Source organism: Tigriopus californicus, chromosome 11 (assembly GCF_007210705.1).
Source record: "Tigriopus californicus strain San Diego chromosome 11, Tcal_SD_v2.1, whole genome shotgun sequence".
Lineage (NCBI taxonomy): Eukaryota > Metazoa > Arthropoda > Copepoda > Harpacticoida > Harpacticidae > Tigriopus > Tigriopus californicus.
In genome coordinates, this window is record NC_081450.1 from 4,924,961 (window position 1) to 4,943,679 (window position 18,719).

Below are 18,719 nucleotides of genomic sequence, written 5' to 3' on the forward strand. Positions count from 1 at the left end.
TCTGAAGTCTCTTCAGGGATCCTTGACTTGGCAAATACCTGTTACCGAGACACCCACAAATACGTTTAAACCTAGTAGAGGTCCAAAAAGCTGTACATGCTCAAAATTGTGGAACAGAATGCTAAAAGCTCTCCGAGAAATATAGAGCCATAACTTTGAAGGTTGAAAGTAACCTGGGTATGTGTACACTCGACTAATCGAGTGGGACCGTGATGCCTCTGGATCCTCCTCGTCCCGACCTCTTCTCCGAAATCTCCAATTTCAAGGTACAATCAAGAATCTTGGTTGAAGGAAAGAGAAATATTAGTATAAATCAAAATGCATTTTGAAAACCCCTATCACATAGTACAAACAGGACACAAAAGTGACCAGCACAGAAATGACGGGAATACGATGAAGATAGCGGGATATGAAAATCAATTGAACTTAGGATGAATCAAAAACCTCGGAGTATATTTCAATACTCTTTGCTAGTTTTATTTTCCTATTTACTTTCATTGTCAAGGGTGTTGTTCCCAGTGAAAAACAAAATCAAGCCAGTGATTACATAAGGCAAACTTCTCAAGGTGAGTATGGGTGAAATCGTATCTTGTATCTGAATTATTCTCAGTCGAAACTTGTGAGTTAATGCCAAACAACTTGGAGGAAAAAGGACACGAGAAACAAGACCTTCCCTGATGCAGGTATCAGAACCAAAACAACGCAAGAAATTGACAATCGTTTATATTTTGCGTCTCAAAATGAATTAAACGTCGTATCCAATGGTTGAACACGTTATATTCTATATGAGATCATCCAGGCACAACAGGCAATGGAGAAGCCATGGAAATGAACAAGCGTGCATTGCAGGACCACTTATATTCTATGAGACCATCTCTTTTCTATGATCGAAAAGACATAAAGAGGCCTTCAACAAATATATTTAGATATTTTTATCTGCGTCAAAGCAATGACACTATTCGCACAACATCGACATATACCCAAATACTTCATGTTGTGTGATCAAGTGTTTGGCACATGCGAATTGAAAATACCTTTTAAAGCAATGATAATAGAATAAGAAGATGGATGGTTCATGATTGGTATTATCATTGTAAGAGAGAAGAATATTGGAATAATTTCAAATAGTTCTAAAAATTCATCAAAAAGACTGAGCAAGCTTAGACAAACAATGCAAAGTCTTACAGCCTTTGACTGGTTAATTAACTGATTTTAAGGTGCATGTCTAGAGCCAGAAACGCCAACAAGAGGTTGGCACGATAGTGGTCATCCGTAATAGTTTAAAGAAATAGCCGGTCAACTGTGATTGAATGAGAAATGGCGCCTTGGCCGTACAGCAGGTGGTCATCCGTAATAGTTTAAAGAAATAGCCGGTCAACTGTGATTGAATGAGAAATGGAGATCTCCACGAAAATTCGTGATTTGAAATGATAACCCTATGCAATGGAATGTACATATACATATTTCACAGTTTTATGAATGCGCTCTTGGCTTGCTTACTTTTTGTGGCAACGATAGAACATGTTCGAAAATTTTTAGGTCTCTCCAACAGTTTGTAAATCGCTAACCTTAGACATTTTGTTTAATTTTGTGTCGCTTTTCATGCATATTATGGAAGGTCCTACTATATGTTGTGGTCCTCCTCGGGGATAAAGTACACCTACACATGTGATGAATCAATCCGTGGTATTTTTTCGGCTCAGCACGTGCCTAATTCTGGCAAGTTCCTCTTGTCATATTGTTCCACCAACAAAGACTAGCTCGGCCCGTCACGAATCTGACTGTCATTTCTTTACATAGTTCTAAACTAATAAATACAATTAAGCACACAATTTAGAAAAAAAACCGATTACGTTAACTACCTGACGTCAATAGCTGTCCCTCTGTTCTATACCGTTCGAAAAATGAGTTAGATTTGGCTTTGAATAGTCAGTTTTCGACGACCCTGGTCGGCTTCTAACTTCGCCGTTTTGTGATTGAAACAAATGGAAATTGCCAGGAGCTCAGTTCTTCATGGTTGTGGAACACGTTGAGCATGGCTTAATAAGTTGCTTGCATTGACCTCCTCACTTCGACATGGAAATCTTGAAAAGTCTCATTCCTCACCGGCTGGCCCGGATGACCTTAGTGGCCTTTTTAATACAGGTAAGACAGCAGTAAACCACTCAAGTCTTGACTAACACTCCTTGAATTAGCATATGTCTATTTCAGATATGTGCTCTCCTGGGATTGATCGTGGTCAATTTAGTGCCTGGAGGGCAGCATTGGGCCATAGGGATGACTTATTTACTCATCTACGCCTTGTTCTTCGCTTTGGTGGGCAAAGTATGTGAGACGGAACAAGTCGATGATTTCAGCCATTGGTGGAGGGCCACATTTTGTGGCTTAACCTTCTCCATGGGGGTATACGTGTCGTTCTTTGACACGTTGAGCATCTTTGGATGGTATTTGATCATCATGGGGACATTTCATTACTCTGAATATTTTGCCACGGCCATTACGAATCCATGTAATCTGAGTACGGATTCATTCCTACTCAATCACAGTCCGGCTTATCACATTGCGGCAGTTCTCAGTTGGACTGAGTTCTTTCTGGAGTGGTATTTCTATCCACCCTTGAAAGCTTACAAACTGATCAGTGCATTGGGAGTGATCCCGGTTTTGGGAGGTGAGATTCTACGGAAAGTGGCCATGGTTCACGCCGGACGCAGTTTCAGTCACATTGTTCAAACTGAGAAGCGGGAAGACCATAAATTGGTTACGGATGGGGTGTTCTCAATTATGCGACACCCGAGTTATGTGGGTTGGTTCTATTGGTCCATTGGCACTCAGATTGTGTTGTGTAATCCCGTCTGTGTGGTGGCGTATGCCATTGTGTCATGGTTGTTCTTCAATGAGCGGACTTATCTAGAGGAACACACTCTCTTGGCATTCTTTCAAGAAGAATATGAAGAGTACAAGCAACGGGTGCCATCCGGATTGCCATTCATATCCGGTTACCCTATACAAGAAGAAGGCTAATTCTTGATGTGATAACTTAATTATGTTGACGTGAAAATGTAGAAAGAACATGTATTTCAAGTTCAATTGTTATCTACACATACTGGCATCAATTTGGGTGAGTTGTGGAAGAGAAAGCTTGAGTTTTCTCCGGTAATCGGCGCTGCTCTGAGTCTGGATGGGATTTCGTTCCATGTAGATGGTGCCGAGTTGATTGAGGCCGGCCAAGTGGTTGATGTCATTCCAATCCGATACCTAGAAATGAAATTGTTTACTAGGTGCGAAATCAAGAGGACCCAACGATGACTTGCAATTTCTCCTTTGGGCGAGCAAGGATCTTGGATCTTAAGACTCTTACCTGATTGTCATTCATCCACAAGTCCTGTAAGTTTTCCAGATGGTCGAGGTTTTGGATCTTGGAAATGCGATTCCCGGCCAAGTCTAAGGTGGATAAGGCCTTGTTGTTATCGAGGCCTTGAATGGTGTCGACCCCATTGTGCGAAATGTAGAACTGATCCAACTCGCTCAGAGCTTGGAGACCCTCTATGTTGACGATCCGGTTGCTTTGAAGACTCAATATGGCTAGATGAGGACACGCTTCCAAATTCTGAATCTTAGTCACCTTGTTCTTGCCAATATAGAACTCCTTGAGCTTCTCGAGACCCTCGAGGTTTTCAATGGTTCGAATGCGGTTATCGCCCAATTCCAGAAGTTTCAGTTCACTCAAATGACCCACGTTTTCAATCTTCGTAATCTTATTGGACACCAGATAGAGCTTCTCCAGGTTCACCAAGTTCTCCAGACCTTCAATCTTCCTCAAGCGATTGAACGAAATGTCCAAAGACGTCAAGTTCACCAGAGCATCCAAGTTCTCGATCTTGGTGATCTGGTTATCATACAAGTCCAATTCGGTTAAACTCGTCAACGTAGACAAGTTCTCGATTTTGGTAATCAAGTTCCATCGCAAACACAACGTCTCTACTCTCTCCAAGGTCTCTAGGTTCTCAATCTTGGCAATCTTCCCATGATTCAGATCCACATCCAAAGCATCGGGCTCCAAAATGACCAATTCCTGAGCCTCTTCTACCTTGTTCTGAGTCTCCTCCTCACTCTCCGCCCCGGAATGCGGCTCAGTGTCGTTTTTGGACATGTTGGGAGTTAGGTATTCTTGCTCTTCTTGTTCTTCTTGCCCAAGTTTTTGGCTTCAATGATCTTGAAGTTCTTGCCCTCTTCCACTTGATAGGCTCTAGCACTGAGTTCGGACTCGATGGTCTTGTGGATGCTTTTCTCGATGATTCGTTTGACCTTGTGAGCCTCGAGAGGTGCGCCGCGTTTGGGCGTGATGGTCTTAGGTCCACCCTTCTTAACGGCCCCGGATTTGACTTTGGTCTGCTTCTGACTGAGCTTCTTTTTCTGCGGCTTCTTCAACTTTGAATTCCCTTGAGCCATGACTCAAATTGGATGCTGCATGCTCTTGTAGATTGTGGAGGCTCCAACACAACCAAACGTTGTGAAACAGCTGACCAAAGATAAAGCGCTGCATTGGAAAGTGGCGACATTGCCTCCGCCCATGGAGCCTTTTTCGGCCAGTGATATTAGTTCAGCTCCTGGTAAGGTGGAGTACCCTGAGAAATGAACAGTAGCCAGGCGCGCCAATTTTTGGACTTTGATGCTAATTTTCACCGTCTGCTCAAGCCACGTCGGCCAGCAAAGCCAGTTTGTGCCCAAAACCAGTGTCACGATTTTGGGCAAAAACCACTTTTTCTCTCTATTTTTTAAGCCGGTTCCTCACTTTTCGACGCTTATGCGACTATTTGTCAACTCTTTTCACTTACTTTCACATTCTAGAACATTTCTATCCATTTAGTCATTGGGGTCCATTTCTGTTTCAGAAGAAATTCTAATATCGTGTTAATAACACGATACAAATAAGCTTTGTAGGTAGGCTAATAAATGCAGTTGTATGTCCAGCATTTTGTAGCAGAAAAGAAACAACAAATGGGTCTAAAAACAACTTCTTTGCCATTGGAACATTTTTTGCCCTTTTAAAATCTTTTTCGCATTTTTCCCCAACTCTTTAAAGCGAAATATTGAATTCAAACAGGCAAATTTATGTTGTTATCTAGTCGTGTCCATGCCATGTTTTCATGTAGGCCAGATAGTTAAAAGGCTAGTTTATGTGAATTGCTTATGTCTGTCCAAACTTCAATCATACCGTGTAAACTTGAGCATCAACATCGAGACTTATATCCCCCCCCTCTGCTCCCCCACATTATTTCTCTAAATCACTTCAACATTACAAACAAAGTTTTATTCTTCCGAATGTTCTTTTTATGTTCCCCCATTGTACTTTTTTTATCTTTTTCACACAACTTTCATCGCTGAAAAAAGAAGGCCAGAGTTCACCAATTCTAAATCTTATCTTTGTTTTTGTAATCTCAGATCAGAAAGCTAGCGATTGCGTTAGATAACACTAGAGGGCATGTACTAGCCCTCTAGATAGCACTACTATAAACAATTCAGAGTGCAGATCAAAAATACAAGCTACGCAGTGTTGCCAGGAGATGATCTCGAATTTCTGCAAGACGATTGCGAAGTAAAACCCTAAGATCTTGCGTTAAGGCCCCTTTCGAGGGCTTTGCTATTCCGCCTCACCTCTCTGACTTCCTTGTATCCAGGTGTGACTGCCTCCGTTGCTCCTTGGTTGCTGTGCGTATTATTATTTATTTATTTACTGTACACAAACATATGTCTTAAATGGAGTCAAGGCACAAAAACATGACCACACAATCAATCGAAAGTAAATCTGATCAGAAATCGAGTTTGAATTTGTTGATCGATGATAACCGAGTATTGAGGGTTGGTCTGGAATGGTTTGGATGAAGTTATCCAGGTCTTCTTTGAATTTGGGACGGGGATTTTTTCCAACATAGAAGACCCGACGGGAGAAAGGTAGTTTATTGACGAGTATCGGGCCTCTCCAATGAGGTTGGATACATGAGACACGTTCATTATTCGGGGGGCGAAAGCAACGCCCGTGTTATGGGACAGCATTTAAAAGTATGTAGCATTGCACACCGTTCGGGTCTCCTTTTGCACACTTTTAAAACTTTACAGGTGTAGATGATGAAGTAGATTCCAGTAGGAAAGTTTTGACGTTCCTGTGATTTGTAGAGTGAAGCGCCGTCCGAGTATACTCTCCATTTTGTGAAGTGGTTAGTTCAAAAATGATGTACATACTTAGTTCTTCCCTACGAGACCACAGACATCTACAGGGTGTTTACCAAAAATGAGCAATAATTTCATTTGAATTTGGATTGTAAAATACTGGCTGGATGAAGTCGTTTGCTTTAACAGCATTAATGAGGAGAGAAAGACATCTCGTTTGGTTTCTGAACTGCATCTCTAGCCCTAAAAATGAGTCCACAGCAGCAAAAACACCAACTTGTCCACGATCTCCTGGACACCCAAGTGCCACATTCTGATATCAAGGCATTGTCGGCATCAGTTTGGCCGCCATTGGCCGCATCAAAAGAGCCAAGGAGGCCGGTTTAGGCTCGGAGAGGAGTCCTGGAAGTGGTGGCCAAGACAAGAAGCGAGATGAGACTTTCATCAACGCATTCCAGGCCAAAGTGATGGCCGACACCACCAAGAGCATGAAGAAGCTCAATTACCAGCTCCAGGTCTCCAAACCCGCCATCCACGCGCTGTTGACCTCTATCTTGGCCTCAAATCGTTTGTAAGTGTTCCGAGGCACCTTCTGACTGATGCCATGTAGATGAAACGCCGAGAAAGATGCCAGGAGATCTTCAACTTCCTCAGACACAAGTGCACCACCATCGAAATCGTCAGTAATAAGAAGATTTTCAAGGTGGACCTGGTTAACACCTGGAGGAACGGTAGGTAGATTGAATGGGCAAAAGGCGATGTCCAAGGTGTCTTCCGAACCAAGCATCTGGCACAGGTGGTGGTTTTTAGGGGTATTGGGATCTGATGGGAAGACGACGCCAAGATTAAATTAACTTTTACAATTTTCTTATTGAACTATATTCAGCCGTTCAAAAGCAATTGAAGAATATATAAAATCCATACCTAATACCTCATTTTTGCTGAAACACCCCGTAGAGATATGGATTTCGAAAGAAAGCGAGAATTTCTTGTCTCTTGAACCATTCATTATTCACTTAATTCAAAATTAGTTCATACTGAACATGATCAGAAAAGGCTTCAAAACAAATTTCAAAAAAATTGAGCCCATAATACGGCTTGAACTTAAAATATCAGGCCTCCTCCTTTGAGACAAACAACTAAACAAGTCTGTAAAAGCTACCATATAATTGACTTGATTGTGATGACTCCGATTTTGTGTTCTTATTTGATTTATATTGTTAGATCATTGCATGGTGGCTGCTTATTAGATATTTATTACTTACTTAAACATAGAGGAAACAAAAAAGAGAAATCTTGGAGTATTAACTTGTTGCAATGGGTAATGATTTAGAAATTGAACAGATTCATTTTCAGTGTGCAGGAATTTGCAAAAATTGAGGGCGATAAACATTTTTTTATGTTCAATTTGTTCCCTTTTCTGATGATAATCAAGTTGGGTTGGAAAAATGTTTATGACATTTTTGTCGTTAAACTACAAAAAGTTGAACCTTTCCTTGGTTTGACTAATCCTGCCTTTCAAGTTTAGATTAATGTAGTTGAATTTTTTAAGACGGTGGTTTGGAAGATTCAACAAATTTCAGTTGTATTTTTGCGGTCTTCCTTACTATTGTTACTGGGAATTTGATAACTGAATTTTCTCTGTGGTCATTCGTCTGGATTTTATGGCAACTGTCATTTGAATTAATTGATTAAATATTAAATGATCAAAACTAGCTATTAGCACGTAGTCGAAGTCATCATTCTCTGGTAGACTTGTCGGAGATATCAATTTGTATCTTACAAGTTTCGTATTCTCACTGATGTAATCAATCAAGCTATTCTGTCAGGACGACGAAAGTTGTCTACAAAAGAATGACAATTACAAAGTTATTATTTGTTGAGACAAATCCTTGCTTCATTACCCCTAACTAAAACCCTGCCTTCCCAACCAGAATGCTCAATTTTCGAAGGCAAGAGTCTAAACTTCAAATAATTAACCTAATCAGACACTGGCAACGCCTCTTTTTACATTCTATGTTGCAGGCAATTTCTTGCAATAAACTCGGTTGGCCCGTGAGTAAGCCAAATACGATGAATTTACCCACAAACTTTTAGAAATATGGACTGAGGACGAACTTCCCGCCAAATCGGCCTGCTCGGGGTCATAGCAGCTCGGGGACACTTTTCGAATTTAAGTAATGAAAGAAGAAATGTAGATCTTCTCAATTAAATTACAGACGGGTCATTTTTAAATTATTTGCTTGCAAAGTGGTTGGTTTAAAGTTGTGTTGTCAAAAGCTTATGTAGCTGACCAAGAGCAGGCCGAAAGTTAGAAATTTATCTAGTGTTTGTTACATTACTTTGGACATATCGCCTGAGTTCTCTACAAGTCGGCGAATTGACATGAAAATGGGGCTAAGGTTGCGTTGTATTTGGCACCGGTGTTGCGTTGTAAATTGTGCTTTTTATCAAAGTTCATTTCTGCCTTCAAATGATCTATGCATTTATAGTAAAACAGAAAACGCATGTACAATTACATTAAAACATCAGAAACTGCCAGTTTCAAGCCCTAGCTGTGACCAAACCCAACAATTTGTTTGATAAATATTTATTTCAAGTGCAAACCTTTCAGATAATGGATGGATGGTTTGTTCGTCCGTGCATCATCCATTCTCCATTTCCACTTGATTGACAGGCCATGAAAGGCCACTATGTACTGCCACATATTCCCCTGACATAAAGCAAGTGCAAGAAAAGAGAAAACTAGGGACTGACAGTGTTTGTTTGGTTTCTTTCTATATTTTTTTCCTCAGACGTAATGTTTCACGTAACCGTGGACGAGGTGTTAATCCTGCGCTTCTTGTGGAGAAGGTCCGGATTATCTGGACTCCTCCAGGTTTGCATTGGCGAGAGCAGCTTTGATCTCGGCTTCTCTGACAGCTTGCTTGACAGCCTGAGTGGATGACAATAGTAGACCCTCATGGAATGAGTAATCGGAATCAGACTTGTGAAATCCGGGGGCTGGTGAGATCGGCGACAATGGCAGGCTTTGTGGCCCACCCTGATTCAAGGACCGTTTCCGTTGTTGGTCACGTTGTCCACGTGTTTTTCGGCGCGGAAGGCTCTTCTCTCTTTTCCTGAAATGGACCAAAATCACCGGATTAGGATTAAAGTTAACGCAGTCAGTCAGTCACCCTGGGCTTTTTCCGCTTCTTACCTTTTGTCCGCTGAAGTTGACGGCAAACCCGGAGATAATGCCCCTTTGCCCGGAATAAGATCCGGTCTTGGCGTGTTGTTCACCATTTTCGACTCTTCCTCCTCGGAATCAATGGAGCTCGTATCAGCATCGTCCATGTCTTTCCAATCTGACTCCTTGGGCGGTCTCTCATTCTTCATTGATTGTTTCCGAAGTTTCCTACGTTTGCTTGTCCCAGAGTTGGACTTGGACGAGATTGAAGGGTTATTTGATCCATTTTTGGGCTTGACCACCGAGTAGAGATCTGACAGGTCTGTTGTCGTGTCCACTCGAGTCGAATCCATTTGCAGCAAAGGATCCATGGGCAGAACTCCCTGAGAAGTCGTAGTGACCGTTGTCTGACCTTGGCTGTGTTGGTGTTGGTGCATTGGCGGAGGAGGAAGTAAATCCACCAGATTAGGTATGGGCCTCTCCAGAGAGCTATTAGACTCTAACACGTGCGAGTTAGCACTAGAGCGAATCTGACCGTCATCAGCTCCACAAGCATCACCGCTATTCCTCCCTCGTGATCCCGCTCCCATCCCACCTGTGCCACGAAATGAGGTAAACAACGGATTGGTAGCTCTCAACATGGGCTCGGGCGTTGCAACAATGGCGTATATATGGTCGGAAGACGCGTGAAGAGGGGCGTGGGTGTAGGCAGTTACATTGAGAGGCTGCCGCAGACGGCCTCGAGGTCCGATCATGGCCCGAACAGGCTGGAAAAGAAACAAAAATCCCAAATTCTAATCACGCCTTTTTACTTCTTTCAATGACGATTTTCGAACCCCATCCTAAGATCGAACTCGAGTTTTCTGCACCATAGATATGACCTTGAATGTCCCACCTAATTCTCAGAGCCAGAAAGCCACTGCGGAAAGCGGGGCCCATACTGCTAATGGGGTTTACCGCTTTGAGGCATTTCTGAATCCAGTTCCCAAATCATGGAGTCAAGAAAGTGGAGAAGGCGGTGCTCAAAGCCCAATGTGAACAAAAGGATTGAACGAAGATGGAAAACGTGCGAGGCAGCAAAATTTGTGGTAATTGATTACCCACCAAAAATCGAGTGAGAACAAGGTTCTTTCCCCCAGGATGAAAAATCCATTGGACCCAAGGTGTGCTGGGATATGAATTCCCATAAAAGAAGCTCGTTCTGGCAGAATTCAAGGCCCATTAGCGGGGGCAAAAAAGGTGAATTCTCCAAGAATGTCGAATTACTTTCTATCATGAGTAATCTCGCATTATTAGGCAATATTCTCATCATGTCCTTCGAATCCTTGTGTGCAATGACCCAAACAGTGATTGGACATGATGTTCTTCCTATTGGTCCAATAGTAAATCATCGTTGGAGGGAAACCCATAGAAACCGAACAAATATTGGCCCAAACTAATGACCTTTTCCTTTCATTCCAATTAAACCAACTTCCAATCTGTTGAACACTTTACAATGGAACTTTGCCTCTGATGCGAACAACTACTTTTTTCAAGCATCAATCTCGAGAAGCCATCCGCCACAGGGTGTTATTTTGAATCTCACAAGTAGCTCAGGGACTGAAAATGTTTCCCCAAGAAAAAAGCTTGATCTTCCTTCCGGACCAAAGCCTGAGATTCAACGTTCTATATATATAGTTCCGGATTCGTCGTAATTGTCAAATTAGTATGTCTTCATTACTTTTCAATGCCGCAACAACGGCTCACTTTTGGAGTGGTTTATTCCTTCCGTTTCCTTTCTCAACATCCCACTCAAGGACCAATTGACCTCCTCAAGATTGCTTTAAGTCCAAAGCCAATATGTAAAGAGAGCAGGAATCCTCAAATCTTCGGGCGATTGGCCACTTTCGATAAAAGTAAAAGTTAATCTAGAAAGCACATGGTCCTTGACACACATACCGTTCACTTTCCTTTCTTCTAAAGGAAGAACTGTACTCGACTTGAGGACGATTTAGAAATAGAGCAAGGATCATCAATGAAAGACCATTATTTTACGGAAAGTCAACATCGAAAAGCCCGTGTTGGCCAAGTTTTTCAAAATAACCTCCCACTTTCTTTTCCCAGCTAACTTGTCAAAAGTGACTTTCTTAAGTAGTAATCCAATTGGTTTCGGGTGACCGTGGTCGCATTTCTTTTCGTTTACCACAAACTCTTATTAGGTCGAGGATGGTGCCAATAGAAGTCTCAAGTTCTAAGGGGAAAGATCGCCGGCCTTTACCGGGACTCAATCCCGAAAAGGCCACTGAGGAGAGTTCGCAAGCAGACCAAAGAAAGACGGACTAATGATATTCATTCTTTTCAGAATGGGAAATTTCAGATTAAAGCAGCTTAAGTGCCTTCTCCAGTCTTCATTCGAGGTGTCCCTTTAGCTCTCGTCTCCTAGCTGTCAGCCCCCTATTTACAAGCACTGTAAAAACATAACAAGGGTTGAACACTGGAAAAACCGGAGTTTGGCCAATTCCTCCAATAAATGGAAATGAACGAAATGCCTTGTTCTCAAGGGTGATCTAATTCAAGGTTATCCGTTTCCGAAAACCGCTTGATTTTAGAGCGAGGCAAAGAAGTGAAGGTCGCAAAGCCGCCCAAAGGCCAGGAACTTTCTTAAACAAAAAAAAAAATATATAAAAAGAAAAAGAAAGTGATTGCACAGCGATTTCGGGTCGAAATCCTTTCCTGATCTCCCTCGCTTAACAGAAAAGCAGTGTGCATCGGCTCTCTTTGCCCCAGGACATTTGCCATCCTTTTTTCACATCTTTCTTGTTCATATTAGAAAGTGGCCATTGGTGGGCTCTTTTTGAATGCCCTAGAGGCCATTGTGTGTTCATTAAGCGACCGAGATGAGGGGAAAAGTTTGCGCTCCCAAAAGCAATCTTGTCACTGCCAGAGAAAGGTCGATTCACCCTTCGTTACCACGGAGGAGTGGTTCCAAGGCCCAACTTTTGACATTAAGCTCTGTTTTAAAGCCATTAGGATCAAGTTCCAACCTGTTCCAATTTGAATATAAAGGTCCATGACACAACTGGGAAAGAATAATAATCCAAGCCTTTATTGAGAGGGGGGATGCCAGCTAGACAGTTTTGGGCCAAAATCATTCTCATTTTACTTTGAAACCCAAGTTTTAGAGTTGTAAGACCGAAGTGGATGATCCTATGTTGTCAATCGTGTCAGTTCGTGCCATGGATAGAAATTTTACTAGCATATAAAGTGTCCCCACTAGAGTGCATATAGAGTAGACATAAGAGGGCGGAGCTTCTCTTTCCATAGCTTTGATTTCCTTAATTCTTCATTCTCAGATTTTTGATAATATTTTAGGAGTATCTTCAAACGGAATGAATTGAAAATTTTGCTCAAATTCAACCCTTTATTTATGGGCAGATGATTCGATAAACTTGCTTATTTACTGATGAGTTCAAGGACTGAGGATCAACTCAATGAAAGCAAAAATCATGAATACAAATTCGTGGCATCGAACAATCATTCTCAAATTTCTTTAATGACGACCAAAACTTGTGTCGAGTAGGGACCCCACTTTTTTCATCTCTGGACTTTCCCAGACGAACTTTGGAGAGAAGGAAATATCGTTAAGAGGACCAGATGTGGAACGTGACCGTGAAAATAACTTAATTGTGCCAGGAACACCATCTTAGGCAGGAGAACGACCACATCTTGAATTTTACTTCATGGAACAAAGTGTGGTGGTGTACACCTTTTCTTGCACCAAGCTACCAAGCCAAGAGGCGTGATGATGCCACAGAGTTAAAAGCGAGGTCCTCTTGAAACCTAATTTACGACTTTTTTCACAATTCCAGGTCCCAAGTGTACCTTTTTCCTCCTCAGAACGACCAAGATCCGTACCAGTCTGTACGGTGAGAACAGGCTCGAAGAATACCTCGCGGTGCTCCAAATTTGGAACATTTCGTCGGGGCCCCGATGCGAGCGTGCATGTAGGTGTGTGTGTGTAGATGTGATCCCCTGAAGAGTAATGCGGCAACCACGGGTTAGGTCTGCCAGAAAATAATTACCTACCGATATCTACCCGTCGGGTTTCTAAGTTCGAAGGTACCTTCCCATCATGAGTCAATGAAGGTCCCAGGTTCCAATGTTGTTTCCAAAACGCGGACGACCACCCAAGGTCTTGACGATCGGCACACGGTGGGAACTGATTTACGAGCGTAATTTGCCCTGCTTCATGAATCACCTTGCCCTCGTACGCACATACCGTTGAGGGCGGGGGCTTCCAAAGGCCAACGAGCATATGGAAAGAGAGGCCTAGCTACAACCACTTGGCCCGGTTACAGTATTGGAGTTTGCTTTGTTACTTTGCGGTAGAAAATGGTCCCGTCACTCAATCATAGATTTAACCTGCGTCTGTAGATGGTTTAGGGGGCAATGGGGCGTAACGCATTGCAAACGAACAGGTCCAAAAGGAAATTCTTGTTTCATGGTAACCTTCAGCTTAAGGTAGAAGCGCTTAAACACAGTTAGGACTCATTTTCAATTATGCCGTCCCGTACACCATGTCCAAATAAGAAAGTTTTGAATTTATAGTCTACCTTTTCGATTGGCCAATTATTCTTCAAGAAGTAGGAGAGTTGTCCTAGAAGTCCCGAGGTCCTTTTGAACAGGCTTTATGATTGAGAGTTCCCTCGGGAGTACCTCACAATTTTGACTCCAGTAGAGGAGATCTGCTTGAAAAACTTTGTTCACTTAGCTCATTATTTTTGGATAAAGGCTAAATCCGTACTTGGTTCCCTGCGAGGGTCTGTAGGGATAAATCTGTGCTCGAATTTCGAAAGCCAAAAAAATGTCGAGAATGCTTTTCGGTATTTATGGCGAAAATCTGTGAAGCCCACGAAGCACCCCGTTGGCTGGCCTTGTGGAACGATGGAACACAATTTTTCAGTCCAGTTTTTATGCCCTTACTCTCGAGATGGCCAACAGTGAGCAGTACATACTCCAGTGTACAGTATACTACTAACAGAGAGTTGGACCAAGGGGAAGAAAAAGAAGAAGAGTATGGCAATGCCATCTGGTCCATAAAAGTCTGAGTGGAGATCCATTCATGTGGAACACGCCGAGGCCTGCTGAGAAAGATCACCTCTCGGTCTCTCGTTTTTTCTGCCTCCCCCTTTAGGTTCCAAACAAGAAGGGCGCATGTTCCAATTTTCCGGCCTTTTGATACGATCTAAATGGCATCAAATATTGTGTATTCTTATAATTCATTGTGGATAAACTGGCAGCGAGGTAATCTTTAGGGACCCATGAAGGCTGCAAACCTTGGGAACACCACCCCAAGATCCAACGACGGCTCATCTAGAGAAAGTGGCAATAAACCAGAGATATATATCAGTTAGAACAACCACCATCCTCCTGCTTTCTGTGAGAACCCAGGGACAATGGAACAAGTGTACGTATTTCGGCTCAAGCATCCACATATTTCATAAAGTCAACTTCATGTTGGATTGGATTATCGGCCCTTTAGACAACCAAATCTCCATTGAGGGCAAATGATCGTCTTCAAACGAAAATCGATAATTGGGTCTTCAACAGCATATCAATAACACATTTCAACGGATTACATTTTCAAGATTTCACCAATAGAATCCGAAAAAAGACCGACTCTTATCTTTCTCTGTGTTATAAAAACTAGCCACAAGTCGTAAATGTTAAATTAGTTGCATACGGGAAGTACGATGGAGTTCAAAGATTTCACTTCACCAAAGTCTGTATCTGACATTTCAAAGGAAAAACTTGAGCCATGTTCCACACACTGAAGAACATATTGTTTCATCATCGAAGCATGCATTGTTCCACCTGAAAATGGCATCAAATCCGGGTGCTGAGTACCTCAACTTTTCAACTTAATTTCCGAGTTGATCTTTTTGGCGTTATCGCGGGCAAATCCGTCAACCACTTAATCAGATGTCAAGGTCTTTTGCTCGAAGGCCGCTAATGCTTTGAGAGTGCGATCGATTGGTGGAGCAGAAGAAATCAATAGGTACCCAGTCAACCTTGAAAACCACATCCAATGGGTGGAGATGATGATGATGAGTGCGATGGCTCACTCAACTCGTGATGGCTTTCCTCTTTGCACTGCACTACATAAGCCGTTTCGTCTCGGATTGAAACCTAATTATGTGGCATGGAGATACAAGGCCAGGCGAATAACAAAAAAGTCGCTCCGAGAACCCATGGCCAAGCCAGAGTCAGCTGTCCAGTCCAATCATGCGGAAAAGAACTTCAAGAGGAATGTTAATTCGATTGGGAACTTTTTCGTCTGTTCCCCTTTTCCTCGAGGATCAAGTACGGAGCGACGAGAGACCAGTGGTCAGATCCAGATCCAGAACGATAACTAAGTTTCGTTCTCTGTTAGATTCTTTTTGCTACTTTTTGCTATTTTTTGCAAAGCATGGGATTCTTCGCCCAATTTTGTTCTAACATTCTACTGTCATATTACACACATTTTAAACTTGAACTATTCTGCCTTTTACTTAAATCTCTCTTGGAAACCTAGGATTGGTTCTCTAACACGAAAGGAATGCTCACTACCCAGAAAGAAAAAAAAAACTGGATCCAAGGCTGTCAAGTTCAATGAAACCATTCCTCAACAACCCCAGATATCCCGGATATGCCCTTCAAAAAGGAGTTGTACTTTTTTATCTATTCGTTGAGATGACTGGATGTTGAGAGGTTAGGTCATCGAATGGACAGCTAATACAGTAGACCTTACCTGTCGAGTCACCACCGTTGACCCCATATGATGATCTCCCAAGGAGCGACGTTGTTGATGAACTCCCATTTCTGGTCCCATGGGAATAAGGTCATTGAATGTGGTCGAGACGGAGCCCATCAGTGGCATTACATCACAGCCGCCTCCTAAAGAGGACGAGGCCCCCATCTCGCTTTGATGGGGTGATATTTCAGTTGTGGCGTAAGGCGACAAATTCCGCTCGTCGGGTGAGTTCAAATAGCCTGTTATGGAATGAGTGGAACGGTCAATGTAGGCGTAGTCCGAGTCCTCTTCGGAATAGCCTCGTCGAGTTCGGGCCAAAATTCCGGATGAGAATCGTCGATCCAAATACATGGTCTCGGCCGAGGACGAAGCTTTGGCGATCTGGGGTCTTTGAGAGCTGGAGTTTGACGCTGCTGACGGAAGGAGTTGGAACTCCTTTTGAACATCCATTTTTCGATTACGAGATGGAAAGAACAATTTCTGACCAGATAAGGACGTGGCCGAGAATGACGGCAACCTTAACTTATGTCGATGCCTCATGGACGTTGGAGAGCGGGGCGAGCCTCGACTCCGCGTGTAGATCACATATCCGGCCAAGATCACGGCCAAGACAGCGAAGCAAATTACCGTGGGGATAATCCATGATGAGGCACCCAAGGATGAGTTATTGTTATCCACTGCCTTTTCAGAGGCCGCTAAGGACGTCCCATAAGCCAATTCCGGCTCAGGCCTGACCTCGAGTCGTTGGGAATAAGGGCCAAGGCCCTGGGAGTTGAATCCAGCGATCTGAACATGATATGTGTGGTGAGGCTCCAGATTGGACAAGACAACGTGGGCCAAGTGCCAAGGCACACTTAAATTGGACGCGATTTGACCATTGTGCTGATAAATCAAGATCTGAAAGCAACAAAAGAGCGGATTTTGATTAATGAGCAAAGACAACATGGAGTGCAGGGTAGCCAGATGATCTGGGATTGAGTGAGCCTACTGAGAGGGGCAGTTGCCAAACCTTCGGAAGAAGCCATTCGTCAGGAACAAGAAATTCTTCTGGCCTTGTCAACAAAGGCCACATACGCAGGAGGTCTTTAGTTGAGGATAATGATTATGATTGCTAGAGACGGATGATATTCTGGAGGATGCACAAGAAAATGCCAGATCCGACTCTTGGCATCTCTAGCACGCATTCTCTTTTTCCCTTCACACGCACACACCCAACTTTCGTTTGGAGAAGCAAGCATCCAGCCCAGCCCCCTCTGGGAAACCCGGGGACCAATAACTAATTTGGAGAAGTGGCTAAGTTGTTCCCGGCAAAATGGCCTGACTCTCCTCTTTCTCTCAAACCATAACAGAGGAAAAGTCGCGGATGCTCCAGGGAGAAAATGATGCCTGGGTAGATGGACTTTTAAATGGAAAGCCCGAACATTCTCGTCAGTGTGTTTGTTTCGCTGTTATTTCTCATTTTACTCAAATCATTTGATTAGTGTTACCATGAAATCAAGCAAATATCCCAAGTCTCTAGAGAATTTCTAGAGGTAATCCTGTCAGTTACGATCGACACGACTTGGGAGAAAATTTTGGCTTTTACCACATAAAATTTGGCAACTTTGAAACATCACAAGCCAAAGGAATTCAGGAACGTGGTAACAAAAACTACGCCCAATGCCTCGAAAAAAAAAGAAGTTCCATTCGTGGCTTCTTCCTTGCTTCCCGACTAGAAGACCTCACACAAGATTGAGGTTTCCAAGTAATGGAAAAGGAAAGCGAACTTGGGACGCCACCCTGGATTTACTTTTTTCAGAGGACAGACGATCTTTTTCCATTTTCAGATAATCTCAAGTTCAGACCATGGGAATGGGTTCAAGACCATTGGACACGGGGAAAGAAACATGAAAAAGAAGAGAGACGTCCGTGGACGCACATGTCATGGGGCTCTAGTTGGTCGAGTCTGAACAAAGTGCAAAGCCGAGATTTCCAAGCACGTGCACTTCACAACGAACTCCAGTCACTCTCAATGGTATTTGCAAGGTCTCACATTCTCATGAAGTCATGCTTGTGTGATGATCTTGGTGCTCTTAATTCATCTGTCTCTCTCTCTTATGCGTCTCACATCATTTGCGATCATTTTCAGTTCTTCCAAACCAGGCTAGCACAGAATTGCCACCTCGTGCGCCATTAGCCTTCCCTACAACCCATTTGCATTACCGGAACCCTTTTCAAAGACAGAATTGAAGATCAAGACGGGTGTTATGGCCCGACTTCTTTGTGAATTATACTGTCCCAATGACACAGAGAGGAGGGTAGTTTGGAAACTGATCTAGGGCTAATGTGAATCTGTGGCTCGAATGACTCGAAAGAACGAGACCATGTGCATGTGTGATGGATTCCCCAAAGAAGAAACATCATGACTGCCTTCTCAAGTGAAACACTAATTGAACGCGTCTTTTGTGCACGCGAGAGCGAGAGAGAGAGAGAGTGAGATACTGGCAGACAGAAGGGGAAGAGGAAAAAAATCTCGCTCCAAAAAACCTGGATTATGTGCTATCTCGATCGTCCTCATTTCTGTTCTTAACCCCTTCGAGTTTGAATATGGTCATGGGCTGTCAATGGTAC

General features: G+C 43.0%; 4 protein-coding genes across 4 annotated transcripts in view; 1 reads left to right on the forward strand and 3 right to left on the reverse strand.

The window, feature by feature from the left end:
• The first annotated feature begins 1,941 nt into the window (after positions 1–1,941).
• On the forward strand, positions 1,942–3,075 carry LOC131890764 (protein-S-isoprenylcysteine O-methyltransferase-like). Its single transcript, XM_059240175.1, has 2 exons — positions 1,942–2,145; positions 2,212–3,075. Exons 1-2 carry the CDS (start codon positions 2,077–2,079, stop codon positions 3,019–3,021), a joined length of 879 nt encoding a protein of 292 aa, XP_059096158.1. The 5' UTR covers positions 1,942–2,076; the 3' UTR covers positions 3,022–3,075.
• Positions 3,059–4,150, reverse strand: LOC131890763 (protein phosphatase 1 regulatory subunit 7-like). Its single transcript, XM_059240173.1, has 2 exons — positions 3,359–4,150; positions 3,059–3,255 (listed from the first exon to the last, which is right to left on the reverse strand). The coding sequence occupies exons 1-2, from the start codon at positions 4,148–4,150 to the stop codon at positions 3,091–3,093; spliced, it is 957 nt and encodes a 318-aa protein (XP_059096156.1). The 3' UTR covers positions 3,059–3,090.
• Positions 4,151–4,158: 8 nt separating this feature from the next.
• On the reverse strand, positions 4,159–4,532 carry LOC131890768 (uncharacterized). Its single transcript, XM_059240180.1, has one exon. The coding sequence runs from the start codon at positions 4,447–4,449 to the stop codon at positions 4,159–4,161; it is 291 nt and encodes a 96-aa protein (XP_059096163.1). The 5' UTR covers positions 4,450–4,532.
• Positions 4,533–8,986: 4,454 nt separating this feature from the next.
• Positions 8,987–18,719, reverse strand: part of LOC131890761 (protein sax-3-like) — a 41,465-nt gene continuing 31,732 nt past the window's right edge. Inside the window, exons 5-7 of the mRNA XM_059240171.1 lie at positions 16,107–17,006; positions 9,368–10,104; positions 8,987–9,287 (exon numbers count right to left, since the gene is read on the reverse strand). Of these exons, the coding sequence (XP_059096154.1) occupies positions 9,029–9,287; positions 9,368–10,104; positions 16,107–17,006 (1,896 nt within the window). The 3' untranslated portion in view covers positions 8,987–9,028. The remainder of the gene's footprint in view (positions 9,288–9,367; positions 10,105–16,106; positions 17,007–18,719) is intronic.

Excerpts from the sequence above, each read along its gene's own strand:
- LOC131890768 (XM_059240180.1), bottom strand. The coding sequence starts at position 4,449 with ATGGCTCAAGGGAATTCAAAGTTGAAGAAGCCGCAGAAAAAGAAGCTC.
- LOC131890763 (XM_059240173.1), bottom strand. The coding sequence starts at position 4,150 with ATGTCCAAAAACGACACTGAGCCGCATTCCGGGGCGGAGAGTGAGGAG. Across the intron at positions 3,256-3,358 it reads TGTGGATGAATGACAATCAG|GTATCGGATTGGAATGACAT; the intron begins GTAAGAGTCTTA and ends TTTCATTTCTAG.
- LOC131890764 (XM_059240175.1), top strand. The coding sequence starts at position 2,077 with ATGGAAATCTTGAAAAGTCTCATTCCTCACCGGCTGGCCCGGATGACC. Across the intron at positions 2,146-2,211 it reads TAGTGGCCTTTTTAATACAG|ATATGTGCTCTCCTGGGATT; the intron begins GTAAGACAGCAG and ends TGTCTATTTCAG.